Raw genomic sequence first — 18,229 nt, forward strand, 5'->3', positions numbered from 1 at the left:
AGGCTCATGGGAGTGTCCTGAGCACGTTTGAGGGAGGCTGGGCTGAGCCAGGGTGCCTGGCAGGCAATCTGCAGGAAGTGCATTTTGGGTTTTTCCAGCTTTTTTTTTTTTTTTTTTGAGATGAAGTTTCACTCTTGTCGCCCAGGCTGGAGTGCAGTGGTGCGATCTCAGCTCACTGCAACCTCCATCTCCTGGGTTCAAGTGATTCTCCTGCCTCAGCCTCTCAGGTAGCTGGGATTACAGACATGCACCACCACCATGCCCGGCTAATTTTGTATTTTTAAAAGAGATGGGGTTTCACCATGTTGGCCAGGCTGGTCTTGAACTCCTGACCTCAGGTGATCTGCCCCTGCTTGGCCTCTGAAAGTGCTGGGATTACAGGTGTGAGCCACCGCACCAGCCTGCATTTTGGACTTAGGATATTTTCAACTTACGATGGGTTTGCCGGGCTGCACCCCCACTGTAAGCTGAGGAGAACCTGTACTTTCTATTGGTGCCTGCTAATCTATGGAGTTTTTAAAGTGCGATTTAAAAAAATAATAATCCTTATCAAGGATAAGTGATTGAGTTACAGGACATTTGAAAAACAGAGAAAAGGATTTAAAAATACCATCGTCTTTCTTTTTGTGACAAGGAGACTCATTAGCATGTCAGCGCACTCTCAGGCACACGTTTCGCCGAGTGTTAGGAGTTCTGTCGCACAGTTTGTAACTGTATCTTTTTAAATTAGACATCTTATTTTTATTGTCAAATTTAGACATTTATAAGGCTGCTCCTTCCTAAAAAAAGAAAATGAGTAACTTATTTACTTGAAGTCAGGATTACTGGGGATAATTTATGTACAAAATTGCATACCTCCAGCCCTGGCAACCGCTGTGCCGCCTTCTGTGCCTATAGCTCTGCCATTTCTAGAATGTCATATAAATGGGATCGCGCAGTCTGTAGCTTTTCTTGTCTGGCTTCTTCCACTTGGCATCATGCTTTTGAGACCCACCCATGTTGCAAGATCAGTAGTCTGTTCCTTTTTATTGTTGAATAGTATTCCTTTGCACGGATACATCAGATGTATTTGTCCATCCACCAACTGATGGACATTTGTCTTTTATCTTTGGAATACCATGAAGAAAGCTACTGTGACTGTTCTGAACAGATCTTTGCATGGATACGTTTTTCCGTTTCTCCTGGGTAAATACAGGCACATCTCGTTTCAGTGTGCCTCGCTTTCTCCTACTGCGTGGAATCGCCTTTTTTTTTTTTTTGAGACGAGTTTCACTCTCTCACCCAGGCTGGAGTGCAGTGGGGCGACCTCGGCTCACTGCAACCTCTACCTCCCGGGTTCAAGCAATTCTCCTGCGTCAGCCTCCAGAGTAGATGGGATTACAGGCGCATGCCACCATTCTCTGCTAATTTTTTGTATTTTTTAGTAGAGACGGGGTTTCACCGTGTTAGCCAGGATGATCTCGATCTCCTGACCTCGTGATCCACCCGCCTCAGCCTCCCAAAGTGCTGGGATTACAGGAATCGCATTTTTTACAAACTGAAGGTTGATGGCAGCTCCGTGTGGAGCAAGTCTGTCGGCACCATTTCTCCAGCTGCGCGTGCTCACTTCCTGCCTCTGCACCATATGTTGGTCGTTCTCATAATATTTCAAACTTTTTCATTGTCATCGTCTGTTATGGTGATCTGTGATCAGTGACCTTTAATGTTAACTATTTTTGGCAAAGCCATGGACTGCCCTTATTTAAGACAGCAAACTTAATCAAGACATATTGTGTGTGTGCTGACTGCTCCACCAGCCGGCATTCTTCCGTCTCTCTCCCTCTCCTCGGGCCTCCCTATTCCCCAAGACTCAACAGTATCGAAGTTAGGCCTACAATGGCCGCTAAGTGCTCAAGTGACAGGAAGAGTCTCATGCCCCTCACTTTATTTTTATTTTATTTATTTTTGAGACACTCTGTCGCCCAGGCTGGAGTGCAGTGGCACGATCTTGGCTCACTGCAACCTCTACCTCCCGGGTTCAAGCGATTCTCCTGCCTCAGCCTCCCGAGTAGCTGAGATTGCAGGCACCTGCCACCATACCCGTCTAATTTTCGTATTTTAGTAGAGACAGGGTTTCACCATGTTGGTCAGGTTGGTCTCGAACTCCCAACGTCAAATGATCCGCCTGCCTCGGCCTCCCAAGGTGCAGGGATTACAAGCATGAGCCACCGCTCCCAGCTGCCTCTCACTTTAAATCAAAAGTTAGAAATGATTAAGCTTCATGAGGAAGGCACGTCAAAAGCTGAGATAAGCCAAAAGCTAGGCCTCTTGCACTGAAGGGTTAGCCAAGTTGTGAACACAAAGGAAAAGTTTTTGAAGGAAATTTAAAGTGCTGCTCTAATGAACACACAAAAGAAAGGGAAGCAGCCTAATTGCTCATCTGGAGAAAGTTCAGGTGGTGTGGACAGAAGATCAAACCTTCCGGCCGGGCACAGTGTCTCACGCCTGTAATGCCAGCACTTTGGGAGGCCGAGGCGGGCGGATCACGAGGTCAGGAGATTGAGACCATCTTGGCTAACACGGTGAAACCCTGTCTCTACTAAAAATACAAAAAATTAGCCAGGCGCGGTGGCGGGCGCCTGTAATCCCAGCTACTCAGGAGGCTGAGGCAGGAGAATGGGGTGAACCCGGGAGGCGGAGCTTGCAGTGAGCCAAGATAGCGCCACTGCAGTCCGGCCTGGGCAAAAGAGCGAGACGCTGTCTCAAAAAAAAAAAAAAAAAAATTAGCCAGTCATGGTGGCAGGCGCCTGTGTTCCCAGCTACTCAGGAGGCTGAGGCAGGAGAATCACTTGAACCCAGGAGGCAGAGGTTGCAGTGAGCCGAGATCGTGCCACTGCACTCCAGCCTGGGCGACAGAGCGAGACTCTGTCTCAAAAAAGAAAAAGAAAAAAAAAAAAGAAAATGCACCTGGTGGGCATGGTAGCTCAAGTAATCTCAGCACTTTGGGAGGCCAAGGTGAGAGAATTGCTTGAGGCCAGGAGTTCTAGACCAGCCTAGGCAACATAGCAAGACCCTGTCTCTAAAACCAAAAAAAAGGAAAGAAAGAAAATGTACCTGGTCACCCAAGAGTTTCGATGGAGCTGGAGCTGTGCAAGGAAATTAATGTTGTTTCCGCACCTGTAACACAGCATTTATTCTGTAACCCATGGGTCGAGGAGTAATTTCAAACTTCAAGTCTTATTATTGCAGTAATACAGTCTGTAAAGCTATACCTGTCATAGATAGTGATTGCTCTGATGGATCTGAGCAAAGTAAATTGAAAACCTTCTGGAACAGACTCTCCATTCTAGGTAACATTAAGGATATTCGTGATTCATGGGAGGAGGTCAAAATATTACTTTTGTTTTTTTTGAGGTGGAGTCTTGCTCTGTTGTCTGGGCTGGAGTGCTGTGGTACGATCTTGGCTCACTGCAGTCTCTGCCTCCCGGATTCCAGTAATTCTCTTGCCTCAGACTTCTGAGTAGCTAGGATTACAGGTCCCTACCACCACACCTGGCTAAATTTTTATATTTTTAGTAGAGATGGGGTTTCAACCCTGTTGGCCAGGCTGGTCTTGAACTCCTAACCTCAAGTGATATGCTCACCTCAGCCTCCCAAAGTGCTGGGATTACAGGCATGAGCCACCTCAGCCTCCCAAAGTGCTGGGATTACAGGCATGAGCCACCGTGCCTAGCCCAAAATATTACTTTTTTTTTGTTTTTTTTGAGGTAGGACTTCTCTTTTGTCGCCCAGGCTGGAGTGCAGTGGCACAATCTCAGCTCACTGCAAACTCCACCTCCCAGGTTGCAAATCTCAGCTCACTGCAAACTCCACCTCCCAGAAACAATTCTGCCTCAGCCTCCCAAGTAGCTAAGATTACAGGCGCCCGTCACTATGCCCAACAAATTTTATTTTTTTAAGGTTGGAATTGCTTTTATTGGGGACAGATCCACAAGTCCCCACTCATGGTCAGGTTAGTGTTCTGCCCTTGCAGAGGCGCCAGCAGCCTGACACCTCCATCTGCCGCCCGCCCCGGGTTAGTGGAACATGCAAAGCTCAGAGGGTGGAGGCAGGGGTGGTCGCTGCTGAGGCCAGACGTCCAGCTAATTTTTGTATTTTTAGTAGAGACGGGGTTTCACCATGTTAGCCAGGCTGGTCTCAAACTCTTGACCTCAGGTGATTTGCCCTGAGGTCTCCCAAAGTGCTGAGATTACAGGCGTGAGCCACCGCGCCCGGCCCCGAAATATCACTTTTAATGGCAAAACCGCAGTTACTTTTGCACCAACCTAATATCAACATTAACAGAAGTTGATTGTAACCCCTATGGATGGCTTTGAGGGTTCAGGGCTTCAGCGCAGAACGTCACTGCCGATGTGGTAGAAACAGCAAGAGCTAGAATGAGAAGTGGAGCTGACATGGGATGGAATTGCTGCGTTCACATGATTAAACTTTAATGGATGAGGAGTCGGTTCTTATGGATGAGCAAAGAAAGCAGTTTCTTGAGGTGGAATCTGCTCCTGTGAAGATGCCATGTGCATTGTTGAAATTAACAAGGAATTTAGAATATTCCATAAACTTGGTTGATAAAACAGCAGCAGGGTTTGAGAGGATTGACTCCAGTTTTGCAAGAAGGTCTTGCGTGGGTAAAATCCCATCAAACAGCATCACATACGACAGAGAAATCTTTCCTAAAAGAAGAGTCGATCCATGTGGCATTGTTGTCTTATTTTAAGAAATTGCCGTCCAGGTGGGGTGACTCACACCTGTAATGCCAACACTTTGGGAGGCCAAGGCAGGCAGATCACTTGAGCTCAGGAGTTTGAGACCAGCCCGGGAAACATGGTGAGACCTCATTTCTACAAAAAAATACAAAAATTAGCCAGGTGTGGTGGTGTGCACTTGTAGTCCCAGCTACTTGAGAGGCCGAGGAAGGAGGTGGCTTGAGCCTAGGAGGCTGAGGTCGCAATAAGCCAAGATCACACCACTGCACTCCGGCCTGGGTGACAGAGCCAGAGCCAGAGCCTGTCTCAAAAAAAAAAAAAAAAAATTGCCACAGCCACCCCAGCCTTCAGCAGCCACCACCCTAATCAGTCAGCAGCCAGCAACATCAATGCAAGACCCTCTACCAGCATACTTTATCAAGTATGACTTGATAAACGCTCAGGTGATTGTTAGCATTTTTTAGCAATAAAGTTGTTGCTTTTTTTCTTTTTTAAAATGGACTCTCATTCCATTACCCAGGCTGGAGTGCAGTGGTGTGATCTCAGCTCACTGCAACCTCTGCCTCCTGGGTTCAAGGGATTCTCCTACCTCAGCCTCCTCAGTAGCTGGGATTACAGGTGCCCACCACGACACCTGGTATTTTTAGTAGAAACGGGGTTTCACCATGTTGGCCAGGCTGGTCTTGAACTTCTGACCTCAGGTAATCTGCCTGCCTCAGCCTCTCTAAGTGCTGGGATTACAGGTGTGGGCCACCGCGCCCAGCCTAAAGTATGTACATTCTTTAGACATGACGCTATTGCATGCTTGATAGACTGTAGTAAAGTATGCACCTTCTGTATGCACTGGGGAACCAAAAAAGATTGTGTGACGTGCTTTACTGTGATACTTGCTTAATTGCGGTGGCCTGCAACTGAACCCACAGTATCTCCAAGGTTCTGGCTCAACATACACTTTACTTTATAACAAATGCTTGCCAGCCACGGTGGCTCGCACCTGTAATCCCAGCACTTTGGGAGGCTGAGGCGGATCACTTGAGCTCAAGAGTTTGAGACCAGCCTGGGCAGCATGGTAAAACCCCATCTCTACCCAAAAATACAAAAAATTAGCTGGGTATGGTGGTGCATGCCTGTAATCCCAGCTACTTGGGTGGCTGAGGCAGGAGAATCGCTTGAGCCTGGTAGGTGGAGGTTGCAGTGAGCCGAGATTGCACCACTGCACTCCAGCCTGGGTGACAGAGCGAGACTCCGTCTCAAAAACAAACAAAAAAACAGCTGCTGCGGTGTTTTCCCAAGTGACTCGTTCCAATTTGCATTTTCTCCAGCAGTTTATGAGAGTCCCAGTTGTTCCACGTCCTCGCCAACATTTGGTATTATCAGTCATCTAATTTTAGCCATCAAATATAGCCATTAGCAGATGTGTGGTGCATCGCACTGCAGTCTGAGCCTGCGTGTCTCTAATGACTAGCGATGGTGAGCATCTCTTCCCTGGCTTATTTGCTATTCCTGTGCCTTCTCTGGTGAAGCGACTTCTGCTCATTTTTCCGCTGAGTGGCTTATCACTGAGTTGTAAGAATTCTTCATATCTTCTGGAGACATCTGTTGTCAGACGTGTGCTTTGAAAATATTTTTGTCCCAGTCTGTGGCTTTGTCTTTTTTACCTCTTTGCAGTGTCTTTTGAAGAGCAAAAGTTTTAAATTTTTGTGAAGTCCAACTTATTAAATTTTTTCTTTCCTGATTCATGCTTTTTATGTCTTCTCTAAGAAATCTCTAAGGGTGAGGCTGGGCACGGTGTGGCTCACACCTGTAATCCCAGCACTTTGGGAGGCCAAGGTGGGCGGATCACGAGGTCAGGAGATCCAGACGATCCTGGCTAACACGGTGAAACCCCGTCTCTACTAAAAAAACAAAAAATTAGATGGGTGTGGTGGTGGGCGCCTGTAATCCCAGCTACTCGGGAGGGTGAGGCAGGAGAATGCCATGAACCTGGGAGGCGGAGCTTGCAGTGAGCCAAGATCGTGCCACTGCACTCCAGCCTGGGCAACAGAGTGAGACTCTGTCTCAAAAAAAAAAAAGGAAAGAAAAAGAAATGTCTAAGGGTCATGGGGTCACGAAGATTTTCTCCCAAGTTTTCCGCTAAAGTTTTCCAGGTCTAGCATTTAGGCATCTGGTCCATTTCAAGTTCACTTTTGTTGTGCTATGAGTGGGGTCCAGGCTCAGGTTCTGTGTGTCTCTCTCTAGTTGTCCCAGCACTGCTTGTTGAAAAGACTGTCCTTTCCCTATTGAAATCCTGTGACACCTTTGTCAAAGATCAATTTATCATGTGTGTGTGTGTCTGTTTCCAGACTCTCTATTCTGTTCCGTTGATCTTTTTGTCATTCTTTCACCAATACCACATTGTCTTTCTAACTAGAGCTTTATGGGAAATCTTGAAATCAGATAGTCTGAGTCTTTGATGTTGTTTTACAAAATTATTTTGGTTACTCTAGGTCCTTTCGGTTTCTATTTAAATTTTAAAACTTGCTTGTCAATTTCTGGGGGAAAAATGCCTTCTGGGATGTGACTGAAATTACATTGAGTCCATAGAACAGTTTGAGGAGAATTGAGGCCTTAATAATATTAAATCTTCTGCTTCATGGACATGGCAAATGTCTCCAGTATCAGTATCTTTTTTTTTTTTTTTTTTTTTTTTTTTGAGTCAGAGTCTTGCTCTATCATCTGGGCTGGAGTGCAGTGGAACAATCTCAGCTTACTGCAACCTCCGCCTCCTGGGTTCAAGTGATTCTCATGCCTCAGTCTACGAAGTAGCTGTGAACACAGGCACACACCACCACTCCCGGCTAATTTTTTTTGTATTTTTAGTAGAGATGGGGTTTTGCCATGTGGGCCAGGCTTCCTTTCTGTATTGATAGTGTCTTATCCTTTGAATAAGTTTTTTTTTTTTTTTTTTTTTTTTTTTTTTTTTTTTTTTTTTTTTTTTTTTTTTTTTTTTTCGAGACAGTCTCGCTCTGTCGCCCAGGCTGGAGTGCAGTGGCGCGATCTCGGCTCACTGCAAGCTCCACCTCCCGGGTTGACGCCATTCTCCTGCCTCAGCCTCCTGAGTAGCTGGGACTACAGGCACCCGCCACCACGCCCAGCTAATTTTTTGTATTTTTAGTAGAGACGGGGTTTCACCATGTTAGCCAAGATGGTCTCGATCTCCTGACCTCGTGATCCACCCGCCTCGGCCTCCCAAAGTGCTGGGATTACAAGCATGAGCCACCACGCCCGGCCTGAATAAGTTTTTATTCAAATATTCAAAAAGTACTTTCTTCTTGGACTAGAATAATACCTTCCATATTTTTCTCACATCTATCCCCAGTCTTTCAATTCTCCTTCCCAAGCAACCTGTTACTGTTTCATAAAGACCTTTCCAGATAGATTTTGTGCACACATATGCATTATTCTCGGGTGTTTATCTCTCCACTTAAAAATCACCCTCGGCAGCTTAGTGTGTCCCACTCTGCACCTTGGTTTTTCTTGTGCTGTGTCTTAGAGTTACTCCATTTCAGAACACACAGAAATCACCGTTGTTCTTTTCAGTTCTCTTCACACTGTTCTAAATGATGCCTGTGCCATAATTTAATCATCCTCATTGATCCATAATGAGGCCCTTTCCTGTTTTTTGGCTTTTTCTGATCTCATCAGTGTATCAATAAATATCCACACACATTAAAAATAGATACTGGATCGCTGGGTGCAGTGGCTTACGCCTGTAATCCCAGCACTTTGGGAAGCTGAGGCAGGTGGATCACTTGAGGTCAGGAGTTCAAGACCAGCCTGGCCAACAGGGCGAAACCCTGTCTCTACTAAAAATACAAAAAAAAAAAAAAAAAAAAATTAGGCAGGCATGGTGGCACACGCCTGTGGTCCCAGCTACTTGGGCAGCTGAGGCATGAGAATCGCTGGAACCCAGGAGGTTGCAGTCAGTCAAGATCACGCCACTGTACTCCAGCCTGGGTGGCAGAGCGAGACTCTGTCTCAAAAAAAAAAAAAAAAAGATACTGGATGGCCAGGTGCAGTGGCTCACACCTGTAATTCCAACACTTTGGGAGGCCGAGGCAGGTGGATCACTTGAGGTCAGGAGTTCGAGACCAGCCTGGCCAACATGGCGAAACCCCATCTCTACAAAAATTAGCCGGGCATGGTGGCACACACCTGTAATCCCAGCTACTTGGGTGGCTTGAGGCTGCAGTGAGCTGAGATCATGCCATTGCACTCTAGCCTGGGTAACAGAGTGAGAGACTGTCTCAAAAAAAAAAAACAAAAAAGAGAAAAGGAGTGAAAGGAATGTTTAAAGTACAGCAGAACATCTCAGAATAACAGGAAAACATGCCTCACACACACAAAATTCAAATCCTCATGCTGAGGCGTGAGAATGACTTGAACCCAGGAGTCAGAGGTTGCAGTGAGCCAAGATCATGCTGCTGCACTCCAACAAATACAAGATTTGAATCTGATTATTTTATTTGAATCAGTATTTTCGATCTGATTATCTGATATCTGTGTTTTAGAGCTTGATGTTAATTACAGGTATCTCATCGCAGCATGCTGAGGGGAAAGACAATAGAATTTGAAGTGGGCGCACTGGTGTTCCCTCAGCCCCGCCGTTTCCTGCGGACCTTGGGCTAGTGATTGAAATGCTCTGAGTCTCAGTGGCCACATCTGTAAAGCTGGACTATTTCCTTCCTAGGATTATTGTCATGGTTAAGGAAGATGGGCAGATGAGAACCCCCAGCCCAACGTCTGACCCATGTGTCACGTTCCTTCTCCCCGTAATCACAGTACAAAAGAGTTGTCAACTTGGACTTCCGATAGGTAATAGTTCTCTTGATCTATTTGAAAATAATAGTCAAGATTTGACTATTGGGCACGAAAATACAGTGAGGGAGAAGGAATGAGGCCCAGTGTTCGATAGCACGTCACAGTGACTACGGTTCACGGTAAGTTAGTGTACATTTCTGAATAGCTAGAGGAGAAGATTTGGAATGTTCTCAACACAAAAGGAACTATCATGTGTGAGGTGATAGATGGCCAGTTCCCCAGATTTGATCGTGACATGCTGTATGCTTGTGTCAAAATATCACATGTGCCTCTCAAATACGTGCCAATCTATCCATAAAAATTTTTAACACAAAATTTTTTAAAGATTTGGCTGCTATTAAAAGAGTTGGTTTCCTGCTGGTCGCAGTGGCTCACGCCTGTAATCCCAGCATTTGGGGAGGCCGAGGCAGGCACATTGCTTGAGCTCAGGAGCTGGAGACCAGCCTGGGCAACATGGTGAAACCCCATCTCTACAAAAAAGTTTAAAAATTAGCCAGGCATGGTGGCACACACCTGTAATCCCAGCCACTCAGGAGGCTGAGGCATGAGACTCGTTTGAACCCGGGAGGTGGAGGTTGCGGTGAACCATGATCGCACCACTGTACTCCAGCCTGGGTTACAGAGTGAGACTCTGTCTCAAAATAAATAAATAAATAAATAATTAATTAAATAAGAGTTGGCTTCCTAATTTATTTCTCTGTGCATTGAGTTCGCCTTAGTGAGCTCCCTCGTGCGGGGCGCAGCTCTGCGCATTGGCTCTCTGATGTCTCACACGTAACTGGCTCTCCCCGCTGCCTTTCTGCAGAGAGTGCCAGCATCAAGCCAAATCCATTGACAGCGAGATTGAGGCCTATAAGAAATCCATCGTGAAGGAGGAAGAAAAGAACGAGAAGCTGGCGAGCATCCTGAACCGGACAGAGACGGAAGCCGCACTGCTGCAGAAGCTCACCACCCAGTGCCTGACCAAGCAGGTGGCCCTGCAGAGCCAGTTCAACACCTACAGGCTCACCCTGCAGGACACAGAGGATGCCCTCAGCCAGGAACAGCTGGTGAGGCTGGGCCCGCCCCACAGGTCACACCTGGCACACGGTGGTGCCTCTTCAGGCACGTCCATCCTGTGGCTCCTCCTCTCCAGGAACAAATGATACTCACGGAGGAGTTGCAGGCCATCCGCCAAGCCATCCAGGGCGAGCTGGAGCTCAGGCGCAAGACGGAGACCGCCATCCGGGAGAAGCTGCAGGAGCACATGACCTCCAACAAGACCACCAAATACTTCAACCAGCTCATCCTGAGGCTGCAGAAGAAGAAGACCAACATGGTAGGCCCCTGCCCCAGGGAGGGGCTGTGCAAAGCCCCCTGCAGCCTGGGCATATGAGGGCAAAGGCGTCCTGGGGGCAGAGAGGGCAGAGTCAGTGTGAGCAGAGGGCCCTCCTGTGCTCACTCCCTTCCATGGTGTTCCGGTTGTAAGGGTGATACATTTTTACTGTAGAAAACCTAGAAACAGGCCAGGCGTGGTGGCTCATGCCTGTAATTCCAGCACTTTGGGAGGCCAAGGGAGGCAGATCACTTGAGGTAGAGTTCAAGACCAGCCTGGCCAACATGGCGAAACACCATCTCTACCAAAAATACAAAAATTAGCCAGGTGCGGTGGTGGGCGCCTGTAATCCCAGCTACTTGGGAGGCTGAGGCAGGAGAATGGCGTGAACCTGGGAGGTGGAGGTTGCAGTGAGCCAAGATTGTGCCACTGCACTCCAGCCTGGGCGACAGAGCAAGATTCCGTCTCAAAAAAAAAAAAAAAGAAATACTTTGAAATAGGCAGGGTGCGGCGGCTCATGCCTGTAATCCCAGCACTTTGGGAGGCCGAAGCAGGCGGATCACCTGAGGTCAGGAGTTCCAGACCGGCCTGGCCAACATGGCGAAACCCTGTCTCTGCTAAAAATACAAAAAATTAGCCGGGTGTGGTGGTGTGCGCTTATAATCCCAGCTACTCAGGAGGCTGAGGGAGGAGAATCGCTTGAACCTGGGAGGCAGAGATTGCAGTGAGCTGAGATTACGCCATTGTACTTCAGCCTAGGTGACAGAGCGAGACTCCGTCTCAAAAAAAAAAAAAAAAGAAAAGAAAAAAGAAAACCTAGAAATACAGAAAGGCATAAAGAAGAAAATGAGACAGCTCTAGGCCCACCATCCAAAGGCAACTTTTTTTTTTTTAATTTGGTAAATTTCCTTCTGGAAATGTTTAATACAGAAACACATTTGCACCCACCCACAAACACACACATAGTCATTCTCACACATGCAAACACACGAACACACATGGAATTGCACATGCCCCCATGCACACACGAGCAAACACAAACTCACACAAACACACACACACACACGCACATACACTCAAACTCCTACACACACACAAACATACAAACTCCTACACACACACACACTCAAACTCCTACACACACACAAACATACAAACTCCTACACACACACATACACTCAAACTCCTACAAACACACATACACTCAAACTTATACACACACACACTCAAACTGCTACACACACAAGCATGAACTCAAACTCCTACATGCACAAACATACACTCAAACTCCTACACACACACACACACACACACAAACTCCTACACACAAACATACAAACTCCTACACACATGCATACACTCAAACTCCTACACACATACACTCAAACTCCTACACACACTCAAACTCCTACACACACACACTCAAACTCCTGCACACATACACACACTCAAAGTCCTACAAACACACACATGCACTCAAACTCCTCCAAACACACACTCAAACTCCTACACACAAATACACTCAAACTCCTACACACATACACACACTCAAAGTCCTACAAACACACACACATACACTCAAACTCCTACCAACACACACACTCAAACTCCTACAAACACACACACTCAAACTGCTACAAAAACACACACACACTCAAACTCCTACAAACACACACACACACAAGCACACACCTTACGCAACACTGGATTCAGGCCCATTTTCTTTTTCTTATTTATGTATTTCCTTTTTTGACACAGGGTCTCACTCTGTCGCCCAGGCTGGAGTGCTGTGGCACAATCACAGCTCACTGCAGTCTTGAATCTCCCGGGTTCAAGTGGCCCTGCCACCTTTGCCTCCCAAAGCCCTGGGATTCTGGGCCTGAGCCACTGTGTCCAGCCCCCAGGTCCGTCTGCATCCACTTGTGATTAATATCACTGAACTATGACACAGAGAGAATGGGAGCCAATGAATCTTTGCTACTTGTATAGTTTTTCATTTTGCTGTATTGACCATATTCAACATAACATTTCCTCATGCCACCAAATATTCTTCAAAAACCTAAATTTTCATTTCTGTATAACATCTTATCCTACAAATGTACATATTTTGTTTACTAAGTCTCTTGTTAGGCACTTCAGGCGGTTTCTAGTTTTTATTTTATCTTATTTTATTTTGTTGTTATTTATTGATTTTTTTGAGATGGAGTTTCGCTCTTGTCGCCCGGGCTGGAGTGCAGTGGTGCCATCTTGGCTCACGGCAACCTCTGCCTCTTGGAATCAAGCTGTTCTCCTGCTCAGCCTCCCAAGTAGCTGGGATTACAGGCGTGCGCCACCATGCCCGGCTAATTTTTGTATTTTTAGTGGAGAGGGGGTTTCACCATGTTGGCAAGGCTGTCCTCGAACTCCTGACCTTGTGATCCACCCGCCTCGGCCTCTGAAAGTGCTGGGATTACGGGCGTGAGCCACCGCATGGCCAGCCGCCAGCCAAAGGCGGATTTCCCTGGGGGGCCTGGTGTGTGACTTTGACGTCCATGGCAGGGCACCCCCGATTGTGAGCTCACGTTCGCATCCCTTGGGATCTTGCTTTATCCTTTATCACCTGTGGTGGAGGTGGAGGGGACTTGTGTCCTTAGAAAAAAACAATTCCTTACTCGAATTGTTTTTTCTTTGCCTCTTCCCGAGGGGTAACCGCCTCCCCGCCACCCCGCCTCAAGCAGGCCCCTTTGGAGGACCCTCAGAGACTACCACAGGCTCCACCATTTCCAGGGCACATCCTGGCAGTGGGGCCTGCCCAACAGTCCCCATTTTAGTATCAGAGGAGGGTGACAGATTCCCGATGCCAAGCTCAGCTGGGTTTGCCCTCCTGAGGGGTGGGAGAGGAGCTGGCCAGGCAGAGCTGAAGGGCGTGGTGGGTGTGAAGGAGGCCATCCAGCCGTGCTGCTACACAGCCAAGTCCAGTTCCCAATCCCCAGGCTCTAGGCCCCCAGGCCCCCAGGCCCCAGCCCGGCCCCTGTCTGGGCAGCCCAATAGGTCATACATGTTCTGCTGCCAGTTTCCAGAAGAGGGCAGCAAAGAGTCTTGGACCAACAAATTCGTCTATTAAGATAATTTTCCAACCAATGCCAGTCCAGCTGTTGAAAAGAGTACCCCTACGCGATTTTTGCACTGCTAAAAGCCCCATGGGCTGATAGAAGGTGGGGTGGGGAGGCATATCTGGGAGGAGGAGCCAAGTGTGGATGGGCGGGACCACCCATGTGGAGCTGGGGTCAACCATGGGGTCTAGGCAGTTAATCCAGGGATGGTGTAGATGCCTGGGGGGAGCCAGGGTGGGCTCCACAGGGACCACAAACAGCCAGGAGTGGAGCGGCCCGGGGGCGGGGGGCAGGCCTGGCTGTGACAGGGGGAGGGACTGAAGGGGACTTGGAGCCACAGCCCCTGCAGGGCGTTGGGGAGGGGGGAGGCAGAGAGTCCTTGTGGGCCCCAGATCTCAGGGTGACCTTGGCAAAGGAGAAGGCTGCGAGCTGACATTGCCACACAACCCCAGGCGCTGGAAGCTTCCACTCCAGGTGGGCAGGGTCTGGGTTCCACCACCTGGGGACGTTGGGTCTCCTGGGAAGTCGCCCATGGTGGCCGGTGAGAGACATGGAGCCCACAGGCGTGGCAGGAGGAGAATTCTCAGATGGCCCTGAGGAGGCTGGGGTAGGCAGGAGCCACAGTCGTGAGAGAGCCGAGGCCTTGTGTGGCAGGAGCTGACGGGCAGGGGTGGTCAGGGCAGACACGGGGCCTCAGGCCACCTGTCAGAGCCACGCCCTGGGGAAGAGGACCCTGTCCCAGTGGTGACAGCATCTCCCTGTTCCCAGAGCAGCTCTGGCCACACCATTGCAGCTGTGAGTGCCACTGCCTCACTCCTGATTCTCACAAACATCCTCTCGATAAACCCCCCATTGCCAGAAGGGATCCAAAGCCTGTCTAATGCCTCCAAAGAGCCCACAGAGGAGGCCAGCACTGGCTGCTCAGACCTGCCGGACAGCAGGAGGGGTCAGAACCCATGGAGGAACCAGTGTCTAACGATTGCTTCTTGCTTCATAAACTATGCTACAAATGTGACAGAGTATAGCACAGCCATTACAACTTACAGAGCATAGGAACATAAGACCTGAGTTATCAGATTAAAAAGCAGGTTAACACCCAGTGTGTAGGGTGTGATCCTATTTTTATTTCAGAGAGTTATATAGAAAAGACTGGAAGGAAAAATGGATTCAGATGGGAATGGTAGCTAACTTGTGTCAGAATTGAATGGGTTCTCCTCTGTCCTGGCCTGTATTTTCACATTTCCTCACAATGTGTGTGCTACGATTTAAGAAGTGTGGTAGTCTGTTCTCACGCTGCTATAAGGAAATACCTAAGACTGGATAACTGATAAAGGAAAGAGGTTTAGTTGACTGACAGTTCCGCATGGCTGGGGAGGCCTCAGGAAACTTACAATCGTGGCAGACGGCGAAGCAGTCACCTCCTTCACAAGGCGGCAGGAGAGAGAGAGTGTGTGAAGCAGGAACTGTCAAACACACAAAACCATCAGATCTCGTGAGAACTCACTATCACGAGAACAGCATGGGGGTAACGGCCCCCATGATCCAGTCACCTCCCACAGGGTCCCTCCCTTGACACGTGGGATTATGAGGACACAATTCAAGATGAGATGTGAGTGGGGACACAGCCAAACCACATCAATAAGAAAAGCTAATACCATGATCTCTCTTTTCTGTAAAAAGCCAACATCTGGGTTCCAACAAGTAGGTCCCTTGCTGGGTCCTCGAGACGGCGGGAAATCCAGCCTCCTGCTCTCATGACTGTGCGTCTGGAATTTCTCCAGAGGAACATCCCGACTGTCAGGGAACGGTGGATCAGCAAACTCGTCCTGGGCCTCTGGTGGGGGCAATATTCACAGGTATTTCTTTTCATCTATTCAGATGACACATCTTTCCAAAATCGACGGCGACATTGCCCAGACCACCCTGGACATCACACACACCAGCAGCAGGCTGGACGCACACCGGAAGACACTGGTGGAGCTGGACCGGGACGTAAAGAAAGTCAACGAGCTCATCAGCAAAAGCCAGGGCGAGATCTCCCGGCGCACAATCCTGATCGAGAGGAAGCAAGGGCTCATCAACTTCCTCAACAAGCAGCTGGAGCGGATGGTCTCCGAGCTGGGGGTGAGGTCCCAGGCAGGGAGACGCGGTCCCCGGCTGACTGTGGTGCCTGGCGGGGCAGAGCCCCCTCAGATCCCCCACGGTCAGACATGAACTCCTGGAAGGCACAGAACTGCCTCTTTCCCTACCCGCTTTATAGACAAAATGGCACGTGTGCCAAGCTCTTTAAGTCATATTTTTCTGCACAGGGCCAGAGAGTATTCAGGCTTTGTGGCCAGTTGGTCTCTCTGGCAGTGACACGGCTCTGCCTCCACAGTGAGAAGGAGCGTAGGTAAAACGTAAAGGAATGGGCACGGCTGTGTCCAATCAGATGTTATTCAAGGCCACTGAAGTCTGAATTCCAAATAATTTTCACCCAGCACGACATATTCTGCTGCTCTAAGAAAAGTGGCCTAATGCGTTTGAGGCCTGATGCCATATACGTCATCCAGATCCCTGTACTCTCAAAGCCCCTTTGGGTTCCAGAGGCCCCACCCACCCTGCCGGTGCATCCACCATGGGGAAGCTAGAGGGGGCTCCCGAGCCCCTTAGCCATATTTCCTCCAGCAGGGTCTGTGGCTTGCGGCCCTGCTGAGAGCTAACTTTAGCCCCCCAAGCTTCATCTAGTTTCGTGACCTCAGGGGTCCAGTTCCTCTGCGGCCCACTCACAAAGACCTTTGAGCCCAAGAAGGCTAATTTTGCTTTTTTTTTTTTGAGACAGAGTCTTGCTCTATTGCCCAGGCCAGAGTGCAGTGGTGCCATCTCGCTCACTGCACGTCTGCCTCCTGAGTTCAAGCGATTCTCCTGCCTCAGCCTTCCAAGTAGCTGGGACCACAAGCGTGCACCAGCACAACCGGCTAATTTTTGTATTTTGGGTAGAGACGGGGTTTCACCCTGTTGGCCAGGCTGGTCTTGAACTTCTGACCTCGGGTGATCCCCCCGCCTCAGCCTCCCAAAGTGCTGGAATTACAGGCGTGAGTTACTGCGCCCAGCCCTAATTTTGCTTTTTGATGAATATCCCGTCTAGGGGGAAGAAGTGGGGCCCCTGGAGCTTGAAATCAAAAGGCTGAGCAAGCTGATCGACGAGCACAATGCTAAGGTGGTCCAGGCCCAGGTGACCTGGCTGCGCCTGCAGCAGGAGATGGTCAAGGTGACACAGGAGCAGGAGGAGCAGCTGGCCTCCCTGGACACGTCCAAGAAGGAGCTCCACATCATGGAGCAGAGGAAACTACGAGTAGAAAGTAAGAGCCGCCGTGCCTGGCCCCGCAGCGATGCTCAGACAAGCTCTGGGACGCGGGCATCTCCCAGGGGAGGGGCACATCGCTGGATTTGCACGCAGCCTTAAAAGCAAATAAAAAACTTGCATGCTCCCCGTATTTTGTAAATGTGAACCGCTGCCTGCCCAGCTGCCCAGTTCGCAGTCACAGCGGGAGGGTTGAGAAATGTCACGAAATGGCTCCAAGCTCACAGACTTCAGCGCTCTCCTCGAGAGAGGAGCATGGAAGGTTATCACCCCCGCCAAGCCAGGGCACTCAGGTGGAAACACTGGCACGGGAAGAGCCAGGGTCCTGCCAGGCGGGCTCCTGGCGCTGTCCCCACGTCACCTCCAGTTGGGCTTAGAAAACTATTCCACCGGGGCCCCCCAACCCTTCTGAGGCCCAAGGGGCTGCCAAAGCGCCAGGGTGCCTGGAATGAGGAAGGCGGGCATCCTTCCTGGACCACTCTCCACCCACGTGGCCACCTGCCGAGACATCCCGGGTCCTGCCTGGTCTTGGGTCGGGGATCCATGCTGGTCAGGCCTGCAGCAAGACCCCCATGGGAAATGCTGCCCAGACACGTCGCGTGCCCTTCTCGGAGGTCCTGCTGCCTCTCGCCTTGCCCTTCTTGGGTTGCCCAAACCCGTCTGTTGGCGAGTAGCAAGTCCCAAAAGACCCCAGGGGGACAGCAGGAGGAGCCGGAGAAGCCCTGTGAGGAGTGGCCAGCAGATGAACCAGCTGTGACCTCTCGTGCCCTCCACCCATCTTAACATCAAGAAGAGCTGTTGTTTTCTGCCCTACCCCTGAGCTTGGCTGGGGCGGGGCAGGGGTCTAAGGGCCCCCTTCTCCTGGAGACTCACTGTGTCT

General features: G+C 49.3%; 1 protein-coding gene across 1 annotated transcript in view; it reads left to right on the forward strand.

The window, feature by feature from the left end:
- CCDC40 (coiled-coil domain containing 40) overlaps positions 1-18,229 on the forward strand; it is a 58,171-nt gene that overhangs the window by 26,745 nt on the left and 13,197 nt on the right. Inside the window, exons 9-12 of the mRNA XM_032177813.2 lie at positions 10,405-10,648; positions 10,735-10,917; positions 15,885-16,130; positions 17,134-17,347. Coding sequence (XP_032033704.2) covers positions 10,405-10,648; positions 10,735-10,917; positions 15,885-16,130; positions 17,134-17,347 — 887 coding nt within the window. The remainder of the gene's footprint in view (positions 1-10,404; positions 10,649-10,734; positions 10,918-15,884; positions 16,131-17,133; positions 17,348-18,229) is intronic.

Source organism: Hylobates moloch, unplaced genomic scaffold, assembly GCF_009828535.3.
Source record: "Hylobates moloch isolate HMO894 unplaced genomic scaffold, HMol_V3 SCAFFOLD_15, whole genome shotgun sequence".
In the NCBI taxonomy this organism is placed as follows: domain Eukaryota; kingdom Metazoa; phylum Chordata; class Mammalia; order Primates; family Hylobatidae; genus Hylobates; species Hylobates moloch.